Raw genomic sequence first — 24074 nt, 5'->3', positions numbered from 1 at the left:
TCTCAACGCTGAGGCCACAGTGACCTATAAATAGGAGAAGGCACAACAAGCGACCCGCATGAAAAATGAGCCCAGGGTTGCACAAACAGATACAGGGAACTAACACAGAGGGAGCACGCAAGAAGCCACTGCAACCGAGGCTCCAGAAACAGACCCACTAAATGCCGAAAAACATACTCGGCAACACCGTCAGACGGAAGCATCCACCAGGATGAAGGGGACCCCCCTGCCATGGGGCCACGGAGGCCAAAAACAAGCTGCACAGTGGAGAGCCACACACCTGCGACAACATGAGCAGAAGACGAGGAGGGCAGAAAGAAATCACACTGTGCCTCCGCAGTGTCCCAAGCCCCAATAGGGACTCAGAAAAAGTGAAAGAAACAGACTAGGAAAGAAGGCAACATCCCAGTCCATCAGCGTGCACACAGAAGCAGCCATGGAAAAGTACAGGCGCCAATAGCAGCCCCCCCCCATCAGAAATGCAGAAGCCAACAGCCCGTGCAAACGTATCAAAGCAGTGTTTGAAAACATTGCCACCACAGGACACTGTGACAGCAATAGCAGGAGGTGAACCCCCGCCCATTGAGAACCTTCTCCCACACAAGCACATGACTTACCAATGAGCTAAAGCACCTGTTACGCCAAAGACCTGAAAAATCTGCTCCCATCAGGACGAAAAATACCATCAAAATAAACAGGCGCAAAATAACAGATGTTCATAGTTACCCAACTCAAAGGAACTCATCTTATCGACCTCAGGCAGATGAAAAGCCGAGTAGACCCACCGGGATAAGAAACCATAAGGACGAACACAGGCCCTTTCAGACGCTGCCATACTCCACTGAGCCACCAGAACCTGCAACTCAATGGCCACCCAAGAAGAATCTTAAAATACGACCAGCAGATAAAAAACTGGAAGAATTCACGAACACAAAGCCGTAATGTGGATCACTGGCAGAACACGAACCCACGGCCTGGGAGAGCCGGCGCCACCAGTGGTGCAAGACTGACCACAGTGCCACAGCGCACTGATCTTGAAGGGTCTATTCAGCATGGCGTTTCACGAATGCAGGCGCTGAAAATATGGCTTTTAAAGATCAAGCCAGTATTTTATCTGAAGAGGGTCACTTTCTGAAGAAAAAGCCCGAATTTGAACCTCAGTTATGCACAGGATCAGACTGGCAAACAAGGGCAAAAGGCAGCGCCCAAAGGGCTGGTCTGACAAGTCAGAGAAGGGTCCGATTTCTGTCTGTTTGTGGGCCTACTGTATGGTCTAATGAGCTTTTAATGTCGATTTCCCCGATATTAAAAAAGCATTGCCTGCAGCAAGCACAATTCCTTGTCAATTTCCATACCTAGCAAAATACTGACTGAGTGGGTCTCCGCAAGTGCACACCAGCTTCAGTTTGCAAACATGAGCTGCCTTTTTAGCTATCTTATTCGCTAATGGACGGCCCTTATTTTGGTGCCGTAGATTTTGTTTGCAGATTAGTGATTGCAGTGGAACAGCATCTACATACTTATTGGACCGCCAAGTTGGACACATATGATTGAGGATGCACGCCTGACACACACACCCAGAATCCATAGAACCATTACTACAGCACTGGGAAACCACGTCTCAAAAACATATCAGCGAAACCGCGCAAGTGGGAAAAGTGAACGAAGTAGAAGCAAGAGCCCCCAACAGAATACTTACACAGACACTGTGCTAGTCTGAAACCAGGGAAACAGACCCGCTGCGTAGAGCGCATGCGTGAGTGCAAGACACCCGACAAAAAAAAATATACAGCAAAGAAAGCTACCCTCATCAAGCAAACAAAACAAGGTGCGGCCAACGGACCAAATCCCAACACTATCATGAGCAAAAAAAGATCAGGGACACCCCAAAGGACACAAAACCAGCCGCACATCGATCGGCCCGAGTAATGGTAGAGACTGCGGCTCCCAACGTCGCTGGGAGTGAAACGGTAGCGCTGAAGCCGAACGAGCACGGCCCCGCCCCAAGCATGCCGGACCAGAAAAGCGGCCCCCTAAGGCACCTCGCCCCCTAGTGAGACTCCTAACCGGCCCTGTCGGATACTGGGGGAAGGAAGAGGGGAGGGTCCTAGATCCCACAGGTCCGCTAGAGCAGGACCATCAACCAGGGACCCATGTGCCCACTACAGCAGGAACCACTTACCCGAACGCGCATCTGGAGTGTAATCTTGCGCAGAACAAAATAAACAGGCTGATGGGTTGGGCCGGCCCGCCTCTTATAGAGGTCAGGGGTGTAATGGGTCGGCCATATTGGGAAGGGATGGGAGGCATGGGAGGCTGACTTTTGCTTTGGAGGGTTCTGGTGTGGAGCTGAAGCTTACTTTGTTAGTCATGTGGCGAGGAAGACTAACGAGCAGGTAATGCTTGATATTCCCTGCAGTTGTTAGAATGCAGAACTCATGGATAAGACTTTAATAATAGTTGTTTGAAGAATCTGAGATTCCATATTACAATGACTGTTGCCTAGATGCATCAACCTATTTAGGAAGTGCAAACGGTGCGAATCGCAAAATTCGGCCGTTTGCGATTCCTAAATAGGTGTCTGGGATGCATCAAGCATTTTTGGAAAATCGCTATTTTTAGCGAATTCCAAAAATGCGATTGCTTTTAAGGAATCGCAAATTTGTGATTCCTTAAAAGCAATGCATGATTATTTTTAAAATTGCGATTTCGTAATTAGGGGGTGCAAATTACCACGAGGTAGAACCTCGTGGTAATTTGCAAAAATGTGTCAAAATGCCCAAACATGCATTTTAAAACACGGTCATGTTACAGACACACATGTCCTTAGGACATGTGTGTGTGTAACATGCAATTTAAAATACATTTCAGGGGTGCAGGGGGGGTTCCTTCGGACCCCCCCTGCACCCATGGAATGCATTAACATTTTGCGAGTTCCAAATTGCGAATTCGCAATTCCCATTGATTCCTATGGGCCTTTTGGCCCATAGGAATCAATGGGAATTGCGAAGTCGCAATTTGGAACTCGCAATTTTATTGCGATTCGGTAAAAATTGCGATTTTTACCGAATCAAAATAAAATTGCGAAATTAATGATGCATTGCCATTTGCGATTCCTCTTTTGCGATTCCTTATTTTTCGCAAATAAGGAATCGCAAATGAAAACATTGATGCATCTACCCATGTATCCTTAGAGATTGGAATGAGGCTAAGATGGGAAGAACATGTGTATCAGTCTCTCTGTCTGTATTAACTAATATATGTCAGACCACCATTTGGAGGGTGACGGGGCAAGTGGGGGTTGCTGGGCCCAACTGTGGGACTTAGGCCTTTTACTCCTGATGTCCTGAGGCCTGGTCTGATATGGATTCTGAGCAACCGGGCCAAGTACCGCTTCAGCATTTGACTGTCAGTAATACAGTGGTGCAAGCAGTCCAGGGTTCCCTCGGGGGAGGGGTAGATACAGGAGATAACCCCAGGCTCACAACTCAACATACATGCAGCAGCAATAAATTATTCTCCATCCAAATACTTACTTTTATGGAAAAATAATTATTTTATTTTTCCTCTGTGTAATCACCTGCTCATCACTGCACAAGGGCTATAGCCCAGTCTGCCTGACAATCTATCCACGGATCCCTCCTGGCATACCCGGACGCCAGTCATTCACTGCACATGGGTGATGACCTATTCGGAACATCGATGATCAAAGCCCACTTCATGGTGGCCCCTCACAGCTCTCTTTAAGGTGGCGCTCCTTTGGCATATGAGGGTCTGAAACTTTTTTCTGCATGCAGGCAATGACTAGATCGGTGCAGCATCAATCTCCTCAAACATCACTAAGGGAGTCCACTCAACAGTATTCCCCACTGGACCTCACTCCTTCCAACCCTCTCATCTTCCTGACAGGGCACAGTGATCTTGGTATGCAGGCAGGCACTGGTGCTCCAGGGCAGGTGATCTGGGAAGCCCTGTTTGATGACCCTTCACCCAGCTGGGAGAATAGCAGGTGTTGGCCCCTAGTCCTAGTCACAGACAGAAGTCTTGCAGAGTTGCTCCTCCTCTCACAGCCCGAGTTGCTATGTGTAGTTGCCAATTGTTCAAGTCTCAAGCCCACCTTCTTATAGTACATTAACAGATACCAATTGTGTTCAGAGTGGGTGTCTTTGACATTTATGTTAGGGGTCTGCTTACTTTTGAAGTGCCCACTCCTGCATCCTCTCTTCCTCCAAAAAGAAGTCTGTCACACCAGGGGCGACTCCAAAGCTGATAGCCCCACAACACATCCACAGGAGTGGCTAGAGTTTTCAAGTGAATGTCAGCCTCAGTGAAATGTGTATCAAAAGGTTACTTTTGATTCTCTTATCAGCCCCATCTTCTTCATAGGATGTGCCCAGACAACTTCTTTGTGATCTCACTCTAAATCAAAGAGCACCCTCCTTTGAATGGTGCCTAGGGAGTGTGGATCTCTCTTCTCCAGTGTGTCTCAACCAGCCAGTGGCATAATGAAACTTGAGGGGCCCCCTGCAAAATACATGGAGGGGGCCTCCCATGCTCTGGACCCAGTCAGAAGCTCTTATGCCAGGGGATTGCATACCATGCACAGTGCCAGAGAGCGGCTTGTTGAGCTTTAGGGCCACCTGCACTGCAAGGGCTGCAGGGGCTATTGTTATGCTACTGCACCCAGCTTATAGGAATGCAGCAACACACACATCTGTCTTCGGGGATTCCTCTACCTCCTCATGTTTAACTATGCTGTACTGGGTCTCCCAAAATGGAACCCAGAGTAGGCCATGTACTGTACCATTCACAGGCACAAATACAGCCAGCACATGTATTTACCATACAAGAACTGCATAACACTACATCCTTCATGGATTGTACCACTCACAGGCACACATGCACCCTCCACATGCATATAATATACACCCATTGCACAGTACTGCATTAGCCCTGTATTTTTCCACTCACAAGCACACATGCATATAACATAGATGCACTTCACAGTACTACATTAGCCCTGTTTTGTACTATTCACAGACATGCATACTTCCAGCACATGTACACCACACATGCACCGTGCACTACTACACACCAAACCAATGTATGCTAAGGGTGAGCTCAGCACACCACAGTGTAACTTTAAATAAATGAGCATGTAGCCCTCAATCCAGTGACACAGGTAAAAAGAACCTATTCACTCCTACTAATCACTACACAGCTGCTAACACTATGTTCATGCTGCTTATCTCCTATTAAAGGCAGTACCCTTTCCCCACTATGGGCATACCTCTCAGACCAGCAATGCCACAATCCGTGAGACAGGCCTATGTCATGGTGTACACGGATGATCTGTGTTTGCCTATGAAAACAAAAATCTGCCGTAGGGATCGTGATATCGGTATGGTTTGGCACTTATGGCTGTGGTGCACGTCTTTCACCGTGCAAGGAACTTCCCTTCACAACAATTTACAAAAATCTTGATTGATGTTCCAAATTTAAAAAAGAAAAATACTCCATTTAACACCAAAATATTTCTTATTTTACTGAGAATGATATTTCAAAATGTGTACATTTCTATACACATTGTTGTATTTTCAAGGGGCAACCTAAGATGATAAGGTTGTGAGTAATAGAAGCTGAGATTACACAGCAGCAAAAAATGCATATTGGAATAAGTGTTCCTACTTTGACTAATTCCTAGATTCCAGAACCTCGTCTTGGGTTTCTCTTGCCTTTTTTCTCACTCATCCTAGAACAGCTGAAGGCTGCCTTGTGGCTTTGGCACGAGTTTCTTCCATAAACAGTCACTATATGTAGTCCTTTCATTGGCTTCAAACATTATATTGCATGCTCAGCTAATACTAAGACATGTACCTCTAGCAAAATCTAACGTTTCATTTTCACCAGCTTATCTGTTAACATACGTTAACTATTCAAATGTATACGTAACCGTGCATTTACTTCTCCACTTTGTAGATACTGCTTTCTGGTGCATAGTGGTTGTATTCACAAATTCAAGCCCGTCTTTGCACTTTCACCTAGAAGACGTATCACTGCTTAGCAGGCCTCCCTATACCACAAGCATGGCTGATGTCAGCTTATTTTGAAAAAAACTTCCCCTAAAGTAGAAACCACTTTTTGTGAAAATGATGTTCCTGGAAAGTTTCTATGAATATGCCTGCCTTCTTTGCCTTTGAAACAAATGTTCTATTCACCAGCTACACTGCTTCTTATTGTCCCATACTTCATTAACGGAGTACTTTTGTCTTCCTCTTCTAACCTCTGCTGAACCCAACCCTTATATCGGGTAGTGACTTTGGCAATTTTTATGTTTAGGTACATTTAAATTACTCACTGTGAAAGCGTGGATCTATCTTTAGATTCTATTAAAAACGTCCACATGCATCAATATTAGTGACTATCCACGAGATTATAAATTTCCAAATTTTGTTTTGATTGGGTGGTCGGGCCGTTTCTCCATGATGTTAGTCCGGAGTTTAGACTCCTGCTTTTCTCATCAATCCAGCAGCACAGGTTTGGAGCATAACTATCTTATCAAACTCTGGAATAGACTAGACATCAGGCCTTTCTAAATGTCGCATTGAACATGAGATGCCTCCCAAGGCTAGCTGTTTCTATTTCTTTCCTAGGCATTGTTTACCTAGACCAGTGATCTCACTGAGCCATTGAAATGGCACTTCTGACAGCCTTCAGTGATGTTGAAAGATACTAGTTACTAATTTGCTAATTTACTTCTCCTCTCTCCTTCGGACCATTGTGTAATTTTTTTAGGATGTTAGAAGTATGGTCCAAGACTATACTATTTTAGAGTTAATAGTATAAGGTTTACAAACAGTGGCACAGTATTTTTGTAAACAATAGTAAGAGCCAGGTGTGTTAAACATTTTTAATGTCACAAATGCTTCAATTGGATATTGGCGACTGTAAAAATGATTTTGTAGATGTAGTAATCTTGTTTTAGCTGTCAGAAATACTTTTGAAATGTTTAAAATAGAATAGCGAATACATAAAGATTCGGTATCTCTAAATAGGCATCCCTTCCAAATACCGAAACGGTATGCTATGCATCAATGTTTTGTAGTCCAATAACAAAAAGTTAAAATGTTACCAAGACCAAGTAGGAGGTGTCAGCACATTCCCAAGAGCTAAGGCGCCCTCTTGGCACCCTTCCCCTTTGTAAATAAAATAAAGTATTGTTGGAGAATAAGCAGTAGCACATGGCACCACTGCAAACTCTCCCCAAAAACTAGCTTGACTTTTAAATGCACCCCCAATTTCTTTACGTCACCATCTGTTTGATGGCATCCAATCCTGGTGATCACAGCTTGTGACCTACCACATTAAAATTCATGAGGTCAATTTGCCTCCCACGATGTTTAGAACCATACAAAACACCTCCTAGTAACTAGGTCAGTTTGCAAACTTTATTTCCTGGATGCAAAAAAACTGGTGGCAGTTTGTGACCGTTATTTTTGTGACAAGTTATGTGTACATCTGAATTATAGTAATTTGTTAATTCCGTATATATTAGTCTGATAGATAATCCTAAAGATACGACAGTGTGTCGTGCAAAGCTCAGTGACAAGTTCATGGGTGTTATGTAATGCCGTACTGTTTTGTGTTGAAATTGTGTTGGTATTTTATTATCATACAGGTTTTCCCAAAAAGGAAAGGTATGTTCCCAACCTTGGTGTAGTTAACATGTTACCTATCCAAAACTGACGGTATTTTATTTCTTTAGGGGTGTAAATTGGAAAGCTACTTTTGTAATTAAAGCCTCCTGTCCTGCCTTGCCCATTTTGTGTGGTATATGGAATTGTTACATACACCACCTTACGTGTACATGGTAACATACACCGTCTTATGTGTACATGGTAATATGATTTACACAGCAAGATGCAGTTCTAAAACTCTAAAATAGGTGGTTCAGAAACGCTAAACGTTTCTCTTCTCACTATCAGCAGGCAGCTAGTCGCACAGTGTCAGTCTACAAACAGAGGTGTCAGTTCAGTGCTCATGGCTGCACATGTGCTGTTTTTTGTAGGAAAGATTCTAGTATGCAGAAGACAGTCACAAAGCTGATCTATATGAACTAGAATCTATGCTGGCAGTCCTGGTCAGCGGGGTGAGCCAGGTTTCAATTCTCACCATAAGATTCAGATGCTGAGTACATGGACCACCGTTTGTGATATATAAATGATGAAGCCAGCAATCAATATATACAGGTGTTTCTTGTATTTTTCAATCTGCATAATCGCAATCTTTCTAGTGTTCTAGGGTCTATTTCTATTCTGGGAGTGATGAAGTATGGGGTTAGACTGTTGATATGATAGTGCACATGTGAGTGGGCTATTATAGTGTACTGATCTCAATTATATTCCATTAGGGTCTGCTTTGCTGCTGGTGTGTTGTTATTTGATTTTTAGTTTTGCACCCTTGCTCACTCCTACAGATTTTTTTTTTTTTTGTATGTTCTTATATAGCGCTCGACTACCCGGAGGCATCTCAGCACTTGCCTTGGGAACCCGTCCTGGCTTTTCCCTGTGAGATAGTCCCTAACGGGCATCCCCAAGGTGAAAGCCAGGCATCCCGCCGCGGGGGGCCGTTGTGGAGATTAAGCAAGGTTAATGCCCAGAGTTGCAGAGTATGAACCCATGATTAGGTCAGGCACCAAAGCGAGAATTATCGAGTCCGTGGACATTTGAGCTCAAGACCCTGCCGCGTCGGAATTGAACCCTGGTCCCGGGTCTGACCTCTGCTTCAGGGTCTGCCTGCTCTAACCAGTGAGCCACACTTCTCCACAGATCTCCTTTCCTCATTTGTAATACTGCAAGCCCTCTGTGTGACTCTTCATGCTTTTACATTTTCGTTGGTAAGTGTGCTCATGCTAATACTGTGGTAGTAACTATTGCTCACTTCTTTATTGTCAAATATGCCGATGTATAGTTTAGCTTTGTCACTTTGCCATCCTGTGGCCAAAATGCCTACTTTTCAAAGCAAGTGCTCTTTGGTGACAAATAGATTACCCAGTTTAGTCATCTACATCTTCCATTGATCGGAGCCAGTGTTTCCTGAAGTTGCCAAACCTACATGTTTAGAACTGAGACCTGCTATGATTTCAGACAGATGACAAGGGAGTCATTTAGAAAAGGGCAGGTGACCTGTCAGCCCACCAGGTCAATGGTGGCTTTGACACTATTCACTTGAAAGGGGGCTGTCTGACATATTTAGAGATTCCTGCCTGTCACATGGGGATCTATCAGGCACATGCATCAAAGGATTTTGCGATCGCAAATTGTGCGAATCAAAAAAATCGGCCGTTTACGATCGCAAAATCTGCTTTTGGAATGGATGAATGGTAAAGGCCCTCGCAATTTGAGAATTCGCAAATATTTGCAAATTCTCAAATTGCGATTGCATTTAAGGAATCGCATTTTGCGATTCCTTAAATACAATGCATGAAACTTAAAAAAATTACGATTTCGCAATTAGGGGGAGCAAATTACCATGAGGTTGAACCTCATGGAAATTTGCGAAAACTTTGAAAATTGCACTTTTGTGCATTTTTCAAAGTTTCATGTTGTGCACACACATGCCTTAAGGGCATGTGTGTGCACAACATAAGTGCACAGATTGATTCAGGGGGGCAACAGGACTTTGGACACCCCTGCACCCTTGAAATCGCATTTTCAATGTGCGATTCGCTAATTGCTAATCCCAAATTAAGAATGTCTTCCCATTCATTCCTATGGGCCTCTAGGCCCATAGGAATGAATGGGGAGGTATTCCTTAATTGCGATTCGCAATTTGCGGGTCGCAATTAAGGAATTTTAAGAAATCGCACATTTTTTTGCGAATTCTTCATGCATAGGCTTTTGTGATTTTTTAATTGCAATTCCTTAAAAATCGCAATTAAGAAATCGCAAAAGCCAACACTGATGCATGTGCCTGTATATGCCTTAAGTGCAGCTTTTGCTATAGCTGCCCTATTGAAGGAATCCATCGTTGGCTGAGCGGTCACTATGTGTGATGTGTTTCTTAGCATAAGTAGGTTGTCCTGCAAGAACAACCTTCCAAAGTGGGACTTTGTTCTCGCAGTATTATAAAATAAAAACTTCCCCAAGGAGCAGGAATTGTTTTTTTTCCTGCACATTGAGGCCAATGTGTTGTTTCAGGGTCTGGGACTGCCATGTCTCACATTGCAGTCATGCGTAGGGACACAAACGTCAAGCAGGTGACCACCCCATACTACTAAGTGCAGGGTGACCGCCACTATGATCCAGCAGCTCCATGGGGGATCGACTTCCATGTCAAGGGATTCTATCGGTGGATCTGGCTGAGTGGTTCCTTCATGTCTAAACAGGGAATGGCAGCTTCAAGTCTGTGGTGTTGGGCCTCAGGCCTATGTGATGAGAAAGGATGTACACAGACACAAGTAGTATATTGCGATAACTGGCCACGAGCAGGTGCACCCGGGCCCTTTTATTGGCCGGGGCCACGTCACTAGTGACACCCGTGATGGATGCGTGTGGGGGTGCAAGTGTGTCCAGCCCTCAGGGGAGTGGCTGAGAGTACAGCTTCCGGTCAGACACTAGAACGTGTCCCGCAGGACACTACATTCCTCCTCAACTTTATTGAAGAACAACCAAAACGTTAGTCCAACCTGTGGAGACAAAACAAACGACTAACTAAATACCTCAGGGTCCATCAGTCTTCTGAGACAGGTGCAAGAAGACGTCAGATGTGGGCTGATGGCTCTGCTTGCAGCAGGACCTTCTCAGCTGGCAATCATAGTTTAACTTGAAGGGTTCAGGACACGACCGCTGGCTTGAAGACGTCCGCTGCATACCGTCAGTTCACTTGTGATGACATGTCTTGCAGTCTTGCATGGCTTCCCCTTTGTTGACGTGGGTGATGGTCCGTGGTGAATTCTAACAGTTCTTTCAATGGGAGGCATCATGAGCATGGATGGAGTTCATGGTGATGGTTCTTGGAGGTGTTGCCTGATCAATTGTCCCTGTGGAACCTTTTGGCTGCAACCGATGACCTGTCGGTGGGGCAAAGTCTCTTTTCACTCTCCCACCTGGGGGGACCCGATGTCGGGGTTGCTGCGGGACTGCAGGAGGACTACGCTGGGGCCGCTTGTGTGCCAACTCAAGGCAGCTGCAGGACCACTGAGGAGCTGTTACTTAGTCGCATGCACAACCATCTAGGGTGGAGGTGTCTTGGCCGATACTTGCTCTCGCTGCTACGGTTCAGGGGTATGCCCGGTTCATAGGTAGCCTCTGGTCTCGGCTGGTGTGGCAAGAGTGTGGGACTCCAGTCTATCGATACTCCCGGAAGTGGTGTTTGATGCATGTGCTGATGGCTGGCGTGATGGGGGTTGCCAGCCATGTGGTGACTCAGGATGACATGTGGTGGTGACTTGCTGGGAGAGTTGGATGTCAGGAGAGACTTGGCAGCCATGTGCCTCGCCTTGCTGAGGTTGAGTTTCAGTGCCCATGGCATCTGCAGTCAGGAGCAGGGATGCCATTTGACTTAGACTGCTGACACTCTGGGGATGACGGTGGTCTGGGGAAGCATTGGGATGAGACGCAGTTTGCGCTTACTGCGGCTTATATTCAGTTCTCTCATGAGGTTGTATCCAGTGACGCCGATTGACGCTCACCTGGGGAAGTGTTGGGATGAGACTTAGTTTGCGCTTGCTGCGGCTCTTGTTCGGTTCTCCCATGAGGCTGTATCCACGGACGTTGGTCCACCTTGGTGGATGTCCGGCGTGTCAGGGTGTGCTCTTGGCTTGCTGTGTGAGTCCTCGGTCTTCTCCCTTTGTTGGTCTGTTCAGCCCACCTGTGTTCATCCGGTTTTCAGGGTGATAGGGCTGTCACTCTCTTATTTCTTCAAGGGTGTTGTGCTTGGACCTTGAGGCAGCGCCAGCTTCTGCCTTCTTTTCAGCATGCTTGTTCGGATTGGACAATTGGTGTGATGGGCTCCTTGCTTGCTGGGCGATGTGACATCCGGGCATGTGTCTTCGGGTGTGGGAGCGCCTGCCACTGAGGCGGCCTGCCACATGGAGTGTGTCACTCCGCTCTTGCCTGTCGTGGGTCACTGCCGACTCCGCCCTGAGGTGGTGCGAGGGGGGACACTCTGTGTTGCCTTTGGCCCACTGTGGTGCTTCGTAGGGGTGGTGGAAACGTGGATGCTCTCCTACCTGCGTTCAGCAGTGTTTCTTTGTGGAGATGTCTCTGTCACCTGGGCGCTCACCTGTGCGTCAGGTTCACTGGCCCTGCCTTCTGCGCGCATCTGATGTAGCGCGCTCCGTCTTTTTCTGGGGTACTTTCTTCTGGCATGTGGTGTGCCTGGGGTGTCGTTTGCTGTGATGTTTGTACACCGGGAGGAGCAATTGATGCAATCTCTGCTCTGGCGGTGGCGTTGGGCAGCCACGTGTGGTGAGTACTCTGCACCAGTGTCTTCTTGTGCTGTTGATGGGGTTAGACTCCTTGAGACGTTGCCATCTGTTTCGAACGGCCGGTCTGTGTCTTGGAATGCTTGGGGCTTTTGGGTGTCTTTGTTGCTTTCGCTTGAAGGGTGCAGACGGACACTCTCTGAGCACTCCCTTCTTAGGGCACATCTTACTGTGCCTTGTGCAGTCTGTCTCAGTGACTGGGCATGAGCAAGCAGTCTCTCTCCTAATGGTGGTGTGCTCTCTGGGGTCTGGTGACTGCTGTTGCTAGCTGGTTAGCTGGATGTTGTGCTGTGCTCTAGTACTGTTGTCTGTAGGATGCAGTGCAGCCACCTTTGACACTGGTCTGCTGACATCGGTCGCGGTGAGCAGTCAGTGTGCTGGACCACTCTTCAGATGCGTCAGGGTGGATTCTCCTGCCAAAATCCCATGGCAATTTCTTCTTGCTGATCCTGCCACTTCCGGCAGGGTAGTGGGGAGTCTCTCCTCCGGCCTACTTTGCAGGGTGGCCGCCGGTCGTGGTGGGGCACGGCTGCCTATCTGTCCTGGTGCCTGGTCGGCTTGCTGCCATTGTGAGCCCACGCTGGGATAATGATGCCAGTGCGGGGCTGTGTGCAATGTTGGTCTTCGCAGAATGCTCTCCCCTGTCTGGTTCTCCCTTTCAGTGATTGGTAGTGCCACCTGGATGCCTGCTTCCTTCTTCACTGAGGTTGTGCCCAATTGTGTTGGCTGGTAGCCAGTGTAACGGGGTTCTTGCAGGGACCGTCTGTGGCTACAGTGTGGGAGCTGGGAGCACTGTGCGGTTCGCTTGGTGTTAGGGTGAAGAGGGTTGCACCCTATGCTAGTGTGAGGGTCTGAGGAATTCACACCGCTCGGCCTTGTTCCTAGGCCTGGGGTCCACTGGTTTCAGCAGCTTTGTGGATGCATGGGCCTGGACCTTCTTGCCATGATTTTGCACTGCAGGCTGTTGCTTGCCTGGGGCGGCTGCAGTACAAATGGTGGCCGCTAGGTGGCAGTGCAGCACCTCAGTGTACCGGGCCCGGCAGTTTTTTCTGGAATTTGCAGGCCTCGGTACGGTGCTGTCTTTGACTGGTAGACGATGCAGGCGCTCCTCACGTGGGCGGGTCAGTCTTTCACATGCCGCTGCATTGTGGAGACAGGTAACAGGACACTTCAGGCTGTGTGCGCTGTACGTCAGAAGTGTTTGCTGGAGCAGCGCTTCTGGTGTGGCAGGTATCTGGGGGGTATGTGCAGGGAAAGCAGACTCTTGCCGGGGTTCTGACTGGGCCGGTACAGCTGGGCCCAAATCCCTTACTCTCCCTGGGCTGCAAGGCATTGAGCCACTGTCAGGTGCGCCATAGTAGCTTCATGCATGCAGCCGCAGGGAAGCCGTGATGAGGAGCTCTCTCGTCCCACCAGGCCGCGGCGCTGTGTTACCTTCTACCCTCACGTTACTGGGGCGCCGAGGTGAGTGTCTATTGCCTGGCTGGTACCGGTGCAGGGACCAGGCTTATTGCTCCACCCAGCTGATACTCTCCCTCACCAAGGACCCCCACACCGCCAAAACCAACCTTCACGAAGGAATGAAGGCCGTTGCTGAATGGATGAGGAACAGCCGACTGAAGCTGAACTCGGACAAGACGGAGGTCCTCATCCCCGGATCCAACCCTTCGGCCTGGGACGACTCCTGGTGGCCGACCGCACTGAGAACAACTCCAACACCCACCGACCACGCACGCAACCTAGGGGTCATCCTCGACTCCACCCTCTCCATGACTAAACAGGTCTACGCCGTCTCCTCCTCCTGCTTCAACACCCTCTGCATGCTCCGTAGGATCTACAAGTGGATCCCCACAAGAAACGAGAAGAACAGTCACCCAGGCCCTTGTCTGCAGCTGGAGCGCGGTGACGCGCTCCAGCTGAAGATAAAAGGACTCATTAGGGCGCGTTCGCTTGACTAAAAAGTGCGCTTTTCACCCTCTTGAGGCAACAGCCGGGAGGTCTCTCTTTCCCTTTATTTTAATAGTGATTTCGCGATATTTGTGATACTTGCCATTTTAAAAACTTACACCGTGTTTATTGAACCTGTGTGTTTCGGCTTGATTACAAGCAGTTTTTATTCAGGACACTGTGTGGAGACCTCGTAGAGATCTCTCTCCCCCTCCCCTCGTCACCAGGCCACTCTCAGTTGAGTACCGACGCTGAGAGCTGGTCTCGGGCAGCCAATCCCAAATCAGCGGCCATATTGGGTGTGGGCGAGCGCGGTGACGCGCTCCAGCTGAAGATAAAAGGAAACGGTCATGCCTCCGCGCAGCGGACGCGGTCAGCGGACGCGCCGGACCTGTGCCGGAGTCGTGCCAGAGTCCTGCCCGTCTGCGCCCGTCCGCGGCCGAACGGGGCAAGGGGCCATTACCCCAAGCCCTTTAGACAAAAACCCTAGGAGATATGACAACACTACTTTATATTGTCTTAGACCTACTGAGCTGATGAATTGTCAACATACATTGGATCCTGCCAAGTCTCCTTTATTATGCCAACATTGTCATAGGCATTTTAAAATGCACGATCATCCAGACAGAGACCATACTTCCACCACACCTTATAATCTAGTACTTCAAAATTGTAGATCCTTGCCAAAACATTGCATAGAAATAGGACTCCTAATAGAAGAACTGGAATTGGATGCCATATTCCTGACCGAAACTTGGATCCAAACAGGAAATGAACCAGATATTGTTCGCGCCCTGCCTTCAGGGTACAATATCTGTAGACTAGACCGTAGCACAGGCAGAGGTGGAGGGCTAGCCATTATTTTTAAGGATAAGTATAGCTGTCGCCTCTTGCCATCAATCTTTATAGAAGGAGAAAACCTTCTCTTCTCCCTAGAGCTATCCCCTACAGACTGTCTATCCGGCACTCTGATATATCGCCCCCCAGATACGCTCAAGGACTTTATTCCAAAATTGATTGATATAGCCTCTGAACAAGTGATAACCATGGCCAATTTTACCACTTTAGGAGACTTTAATATTCATCTAGATGATGTCTCTCTGTCCACCACCAATAACCTTCTATCTGGCCTTCAGGCCTTAGGCTTGAATCTAAAATGCCCACTGCCTACTCACGAGAAAGGCCACCTACTGGACCCTGTATTCAGTAACCTGCAAAACCTTACCTCGGGAGATCCTATCCCTCTACCCTGGACTGACCATTTCTTAATTCCTCTGTTCTGGGCCACTAAAAATACGCAAGAAGCACCTCCTCTCAATGTAATACGCGATCGAAAGTGGGGTAAGCTACCTTTGGATAAATGGCAAACCTCTTTAAAAGCCACTCAACCTGTAATAGGAACTAACATTGAAGAAGTGAACACCAACTTTAATATCTGGATCCAAAATACATTAGACTCCATTCTCCCGAAAGTTACTAAACAGAAATGTGACAGGAAAAGCACCGCACCTTGGTATAGTCCTCAACTAAGATCGCAAAAACAAACATGCCGTAGACTTGAAAGAATATGGAGAGCTTCTCCATCGAAAGACACAAAAGACATATACAGACAAGCTATTAGGAGCTACAAAAAGGAGATAAAAGAAACACAGGCCAAATTTTACGAGGAAAAAATAGCCACTGCAGCAAACTCTCTAAAAGAGATCTTTCGAATAGCGAAAACCCTGATTAATCCGACCCAAATACCCCCCATTAAAGAAGGAGCCTTGGAACGCTGTAACAATCTCGCAGCATTCTTTAGAGAAAAAATAGAAACTATATATAACACCTTTCCCCTTACCCAAATTGATACAGATAATCAACATCATATCAACTTAATCGGAGTGCCTATCTTAGACCATCTGGACCCTCTGACGCCAGAGACACTCAATACTATCATTGGCAAAGTAGTCTCAGGATCTCCGACAGATGCTGCACCGCCCAATCAGCTAAAAACAATAATTAAATCTGTTCAAACTACCATAATGGACATATTAAATCTCTCCCTTTCGACCGGTATAGTCCCTTTATTATGGAAGTGCGCAATGGTGAAAGCATTGATTAAAAAGCCTAGTCTGGATCCTTCCATTCTATCCAATTATCAGCCAATTTCTCTCCTGCCTTGGCTTAGTAAATTGGTTGAGAAATATGTAAACAACATTCTCACCAATCATCTCGAATCAAGCAGCCTGTTGGATGATACCCAGACAGGATTTCGAGCTAACCATGATACGGAGACTGCACTGCTGCTAGTAACGGAAGAGGCAAGGAAATTGGTAGACGAAGGAGGAAGGGCAGCTATCATCTTGTTGGACCTCAGTGCAGCGTTCGACACTGTTAAACATTCCATCTTAATTAACAATCTCAGAATGAGCGGGGTGTCGGGCGCTGCACTAAACTGGATCACCTCCTTCCTCAGTGATCGCCATTTCCAAGTCTTTGAGGGAGATACAGTCTCATCTGTTCAGCGGTTAGAATGTGGAGTTCCCCAGGGTTCGGCATTGAGCCCAACATTATTTAATATTTACATGAAGCCGTTAGCAGCTGTGGTACATCCCTTCGGCATTAAGATCGTCAGCTACGCAGACAATACCCAACTGGTGGTATCATTGGGCCAAGATATGGGTTCGTCTGATAAGCTGACACCCTGCCTTGAAGCGGTAGCCGGATGGATGGAGGACTCCTGCCTCCGTCTTAACGGAAACTGAAATCATGTTGTTGGGCAATGCCCCCCCTACCTCCATCATGCCCTTATGGCCCACATGTTTGGGACCAGCCCCACTACCCAAACCACATATAAAGAGTCTGGGAATGTGGCTTGATGATAAATTGACCTTTAATCACCAAGCCACAATACTATCATCAACATGCTACATCCTGTTAAGGATGATGCGAAAAATTCTCCCCCTTCTCCCTTTTGCAGCACGAAGAATCATGATTCAGGCCTTAATTCTGTCCCGGCTGGATTATGGGAACTCTCTATACCTGGGAGCTCCTCTGTCCACTATTAACAAATTACAAGTGGTACAAAACAGTGCAGCCAGACTTCTCCTCCAAGTCCCTAGGAGACAATCGGCCAAACAAGCTCTTCACCAATTACACTGGCTCCCAATGAACGCCAGAATTCAATTTAAAACATTGCGCATAGCTCATAAAGTCATCTGGAAAACAGGCCCTAATATCCTCCACCCATTAATACCACTCTATCTTCCATCTAGGTCGCTCCGATCTAGTAACCAATTTCTAGCTTCCACTAGAAAGATAAAGAAAGTAAGATGGGGACGCCGCTCCTTCTCACATCTAGCAGCAAAATCGTGGAACGCTCTTCCCCAATCTTTAAGAGAGATACACAACCTCACTGCCTTCCGCAAACACCTGAAGACACATCTCTTCAACTAATGTCTTCATTGAACTGTCACTCTTGGTTCTGAAGCGCTACGAGGCCTCCGGGTAGTATGGCGCTATACAAATACTCTTTCAATTCAATTCAATTCAATTCAGTAGGTTGGACTATGGAAACGCCCTCTACGCAGGAGCCTTGGCCAAACTCATGAGACGGCTCCAACGCATCCAGAACGCCTCTGCACGGTTGATCCTCGACATCCCTCGCCACAGCCACATCACACCCAACCTGCGAGACCTGCACTGGCTCCCGTTCAACAAGAGGATAACCTTCAAGCTCCTCACCCACGCACACAAGGCACTCCACAACACCGGACCAACGTACCTCAACAGACAACTGAGCTTCTACACCCCCACCCGCCAGCTCAGCTCCGCCGACCTCGCTACAGTCCCCCGCTGCCGAAGAGCGACCTCAGGTGGCAGATCGTTCTCCCACCTCGCGGCAAAGACCTGGAACATCCTCCCCATCCACCTACGGCAGACCCAAAACCTGCTGACCTTCAGAAAACTCCTCAAGACCTGGCTTTTCAAGCAGTAGCAGTATTCCCCACCCCAGCGCCTTGAGACCCTCACGGGTGTGTAGTGCGCTTTACAAATGATATGATTGATTGATTGATTGATTGATCGTCTCCCAGTGTAGGAGCGGCTGGCAGTGTAGCCCGCGGGTGCTTCGAGGGTCCACAAGCATGGCTGCCTCCTGCGCGGCGCTAGCCGTGGTGCCTCCTTGTGTGTCAGTCAGGCTGGCTGGTACAGGCTGCATCGGCGGTAGTAAGTGGGCATCTGAGGTTCTGGGTCGAGCACCGGGTGACCTCCTCCTTCCCTCTTGGTGCAGCCTCCTCTGACGTGCTGGCAAACATACCTGTGTGAGCCTCCCAGCGGGCTACGCCGATCCTTCGGAGCATAGGGGTGGGGGAGGCAGTCGGGTGGCACAAGGTGCTCATTCCTCTCCGCAGGCGCCGGTGGCCAAGAATGGCACAACAGAGGATGATGAAGCAGAGCAGCAGGCACTTGGGGTAAGCTACCCGCCTCGTCGCCAATGTGGTGTAGGGCCTCAGGTCCACATAATGAAAAAGAACGGACGCAGACAAAAGTAGTATATTGCGATAACTGGTCACGAGCATCGTGCACCCGGGCCCTTTTATTGGCCAGGGCCACGACACTCGTGACGCCCGTGATGGATGAGTGGGGGGGTGCAAGTGTATCCAGCCCTCAGGGGAGTGGCTGGGAGTACAGCTTCCTGCCAGCCACTAGAACGTGTTCCGCAGGACACTACACAAGTCTAACAGAACTGAGCCAATGCCATTTTATGGTGGATGCAAATATCCATCAAACTAAGTGACCACAAGAACGTGTTTCTGTAAATACTGGTGTGATGATGGAGCACGTCGATCTATATACATTAGTAGCTAGTAATCAGTGGCTCTGTAGGGACAGTACTCCTTTCGATCTGCTTTCCAAATGCAACTTTTTCATGCCAAGTTTTCCGGTGGACTTGAACTGGAAGTACTTGGCAGAAAACAGATGCACATCCTGAAAAGTGCGCGCTTCAAAGTATGTTTCCCCTCCAACTTTTCACATCACTCATTCGAGTTTGGACCGCAGACATGTTCCTGTCCGTGACCCATTGCAGTGTCGTGCTTTGTGAAGTTGCGCTTTCATCTCAAGTTCCAGCCTTAAGTTTTTTCTTAAACTTTTGAATGTACCTAAACCTGGATATTCTACCAAATGAGCAACACATCATGGACCAGATGCTGTTCATCAAATGAAGTCTTAGGAATGTCCAAGTACACACACATGAACAACAAAAAACACGGACAAAACAAACTCCGAATGTCTTCATTAGCTGCGTCCAGCACATGTGATCTCAGCGTGGCCTCGCCATGTTAATCAGGACGCATCGGGTCTGCAGATGTTTTCAATCAGCTGAAAGAAGGGGAACCGGCTCTTGCCCTGTCCCTGAATTAACCGGAGAGGCGTGGCTGTGCATCATGAATCAGGGGTGAGGCCGACTGCTCTGGGCAGGTGGGACGGATGGGGATGAGGCGAAGACACAGGAAGTGGCCGGTTCAGATCTCAAGCAGAATCCAACATTGCAATCTGTCATCATTATTTTGGAGAGGGAGGTCTAAAAGCTGGGACTGTGCATCAAACCGCAGGCTGGAATACACAAGTCGAGTTAAATTCATACTTGAGCACCCTCATGAGGGGGGGTGGGGGGGGGGGGGGGGGGATTTGGCATAAAGATGAAAGGGCTGTGCTCAATGGCACTGCACGCTTCCAAGCAGCCTCCATGCTCCTACGTCGCATCCTACGCGGTTGTCTGTCTAGCGTTTGTACACATCTGCTCTCAAAGATTATTCAGTGGTTATTCAATACAATCCTTTCATACTATTGACCCCAATAAAAAGTCAAACTGAAAAGCTGAATATAAAAGTCGTCTAGATTTGGTTTACGGTGCTGCAGCGCAGTAACTCGAACCACCTCGCCCTTTCTTACAGTAAAACGCCATGGTTTAAAGTATAAAACCTTCAAAATTCACTGCTGTTACCTCTTTCCGCCGATCTTTGTCCTTCTGCAGCAGCCACTTGACGGTCGCCTGCGGGGACTTGGCGCTGCATTCCAGGAAGGTGGTGTTATTTTTCACCCCAAACTGGGAGCTCTCCTCTGTGTTTCTGTACGCTGGAAAAATAAGGAAGCTGTGTTCAATAAAGTACAGAAGTTATGTGTCATTGTTACCAGAAGCCAGTGATGTCTGAACTCGCAGCAGATACGGAGTTGGTTTACAATAGCGAGTGAGCGCGCGCCTGAGCACTAATCTCCAGCTCGGCTCGCGGCCCAGGCAGGTACCAGTTCTGAAAACAGCGGCCCCTTTGTTATTGAACAAAGCGCCACTCTGGCAAGGTTATGTTCATACTAAGGTGCAACACACAAAAGAGGAAACGACTTGAGATTTAGTCTTGTTACACAAAAAGTATTCGTTTGCAGAGACAACGTGGGAACTACTTTGCAAATTCGTATTTATATAATCAATAACCTGCAACAATTTATTATAATTGAATGCGGCTGCACACTAAAAACTGTCAGACAAAGGTGACTATCAGATGCCCAGAAGAGTGTTCAGAGAAAAATATGAAGACACTTTTGTGGGAAAAAAAGGTCTGGCATTAGCTCATACACATGGTAATTAGAATGTTGTACATGAAACCCAAAAGACAGTCTTGAGAAGGAATCTGGAATTCTGCAGAATGAAGTGGTATTCTTAATTTAACAGTTCACTGCAAACTTCCATTGCTCAGTGTAACTGATAGTTTCCAATACAGTGTGTCAAAGGAAACACTAAAAAACCGCAGTGGAAATTGTGACTGAGTTTTAGGTTTTGTTGAGAAATTCCTATTTGTTAAACTAATGCGGCCTAAATTATACCAAGAGTAGATAACATGGCAATGAGTCAGGAGGTTAAAGTACAGCACTTTCGAGACAAAAATTCTTATCAGTCACAAATGAATTACATGGTATAGGTCCAAATATACACACTTCATAAACGCAGCCGTGACTCTGAAATATAAGCAGCCACATAACCAAGCATCAGATGGCAATGCATTAATGTTCAACATTCAATAGTAAATGCTTTCAAACCCCCAGCAAAGTGTATTAGAATGAAAGGCCAAGTCTTGCAAAGCAAGATGGCGATCTAACCCAAGCCGAAATAATGTGCAGGTACAGGGAGACCATGAGATCTTTGGTGAAGGAACGCAAAGATCTTGAGGAGAGTACGTGAACCTAACAAGAGAGTTATGTCAAGGTGGTAGGGGCCGATTCACAGAGCTAATCTGAGACAAAATCCTAAACTTACTATTTCTGGTATTCACAAAAGGCACTTACGATTTTTGGTATTCAAAGAAATCACTTACGACTCCTAACTTTACGACCGCACTCGGTTCGAAATTTCCACACCCGGAGCACAATTTTCCACACCTGGAGCGGAAGTCCTGCACTTGTGTCGGAATTTTCACACTCAGGCCGGAATCTCTGCTTCCAGGCCGGAATACCCACATTCTGGTGTTAATGGACTTCATCTGATGCATGGTTGTAGGCACTTGGACTGCTGATTAACATTGAGAAAAATGCTCAATCAGCCAGAATGCAGGTATTCCGGCCCGGAAGCAGAGTTTTTGGCACAAGTACGGGATTTCGGCACCGAGTGCGGAAATTCCGACCCGAGTGCGGACATTAAGTTAGGAGTCCTAAGTGATTTCAGGTGAATACCAGAAGTAGTAAGTTTAGAATTTTGTCTCAGATTAGTTCTGTGAATTGGCCCCATACTTTTTGGAGGACTATGGTGCTAATTACGACATTTAATTGTGGATACTTTAATGGCAATTTAGGTGAACGGTGTGGGCTCAGTGAGCAATTAAAGACAGCAAAGTCGCAAAAGGCCAACACAGTGGTGGCAATGCAGAAAAAAGAAATGCAGAGGTGGCATGCTGATCTCAACGATAGAAATTCAGCTTGGCTCCCTGCAGAGTGAGTGCTAGCGCTTTGTGAAACCGGAACAACTGAGTAAGTAGAGGGTGGAGTTCACTGTCGATTGTAGTCCAAGTGTAAACTATTTTTACAGGGTAAGTTCATTGTGATAGTCTCCTTATCATTATCTTCTCACCTTTAAGAAAATGAAAGTTGGAAAGGAAGACAAAAAGATACACAACGTTTGCTCCAAAGGTCTCATAAAGTGGATGAATAGTTGTTCAAGCTAGTTCGTAGTTTAATCTCATGCTTGGGTTCTTAGAACTGTTTTGTGATTAGAATTTGCAGATCCGGTAAAGCAAGGGCGCAGAGCCAATCTCTTGGAAGAAACTCATCTTGAGCACTGATTTTGCAACTGAGGGGCTATAAAAATTCTAGGTTTGAAGTTGCAAAGGAAAATACTTATATATTGCTCACTTGATGAAGTTTTTGTGATAAGTCAGGTTTTTAAAGCAGCCTAAGTCTTTTACACCCCTCTTTCCTCTTCCTCTATCACTTTCACGGACGTCTCAACGTCTCTAATTCTTTCTCAATTACTCTTTCTTTTTCTCTGCCTGATACACTATTTTCCAGATCCGCAGTGTTATGAAAAGCCATTTTAATGTTACAAGCAGCTAGCATCACAATTTTAAAATGGCATACAATGGATCACCACAGCACAATGAGTCAATCACCACAGCAGACAAATAAAACTGTCTGAACTTTCTACTGACCCAGAGCAGGAAACTAGGAAGAGAACATTTGAACCTTAAAATATTTTGATGTTCTACTGAGTGCAAAGCAACACAATACAGTAACATGCTATGAATCAGTAATGGATGTCATTCACATGATAACGTGTATTTAAACTGACCCTTTTTCTTCCCAGAATCCTGTGCGTTTCTCTGTATTCTGTGCTTATATCCTGCCAGAGGTTGCAGGCCAGCATATAGGTGAAGGTTTGCAACACAAGTGCATTCTGTGATCTACAATGAGGGGTGGACAGAGTCAGCAGTGAAGATGCTGCAGGCCGGAGGTCGATGACAGGTGAATGCCACAGTTCTAACATACTTGGATAAAGCTGCCCCTACCTGCATCACAGGTACTCCAAATGCTCTTGCAGTGCTGTTGCGGTTTGGAGCGGCATAACAGCATGCTCATTTGGTTATTCATAGCAGGGGTTTGCTGTCTCATGGCTCTGATGAGAGCTCTTCTTCCCTCAAGCCAGTGATACACAACAGTGGTAGTGTCCATGCCCTTTCATGATCTTCTTACACTTGTGTTCCTTGTCCTTTTCTTGCAGCTTAACTGTAAGTTTATGCCTCTTCAGAAAGGCTTCAGCACAAATCATGTATAGACCAGTCAGTTCCCAGCAGACTGCAGCATCTCAGCACCTGTCTTGGTTTGTGGCAGGGGGTTGTTCACCAATAGGCTGGGAGCTCAGGATATTTGAGCTGGTTGCTGTTGTTGGGGACTGATTATGATATCCTAGTTTGGGGGATTCCTCACCATTTCCCTATCTCAGCAACACCTGCCCAGCCAGTAGGAATTTCTTGCATATGTAACCTCATTACCTTTCTTTCACCTATGGCCTGCATTATATTCCTAATGGTATCCGGGTACAATTGGTAGCTCAGGGAGCAACAGTCAATGGTGATTTAGCTGGATCTAATCTTGAAGAATCTCAAGAAATAAA

The 24074-nt window shown here is 46.9% G+C and overlaps 1 protein-coding gene across 1 annotated transcript in view; it reads right to left on the bottom strand.

Moving 5' to 3' along the window:
* SEMA3C (semaphorin 3C) overlaps positions 1 to 24074 on the bottom strand; it is a 598500-nt gene that overhangs the window by 5661 nt on the left and 568765 nt on the right. The window contains exon 17 of the mRNA XM_086919828.1: positions 20424 to 20554. Within this exon, the coding sequence (XP_086775954.1) occupies positions 20424 to 20554 (131 nt within the window). The remainder of the gene's footprint in view (positions 1 to 20423; positions 20555 to 24074) is intronic.

This window comes from Lissotriton vulgaris, chromosome 1_1 (assembly GCF_964263255.1).
Source record: "Lissotriton vulgaris chromosome 1_1, aLisVul1.2, whole genome shotgun sequence".
Lineage (NCBI taxonomy): Eukaryota > Metazoa > Chordata > Amphibia > Caudata > Salamandridae > Lissotriton > Lissotriton vulgaris.
Note: the sequence above shows the minus strand (reverse complement) of the source record. Positions and strands in the feature narration are given on the sequence as shown.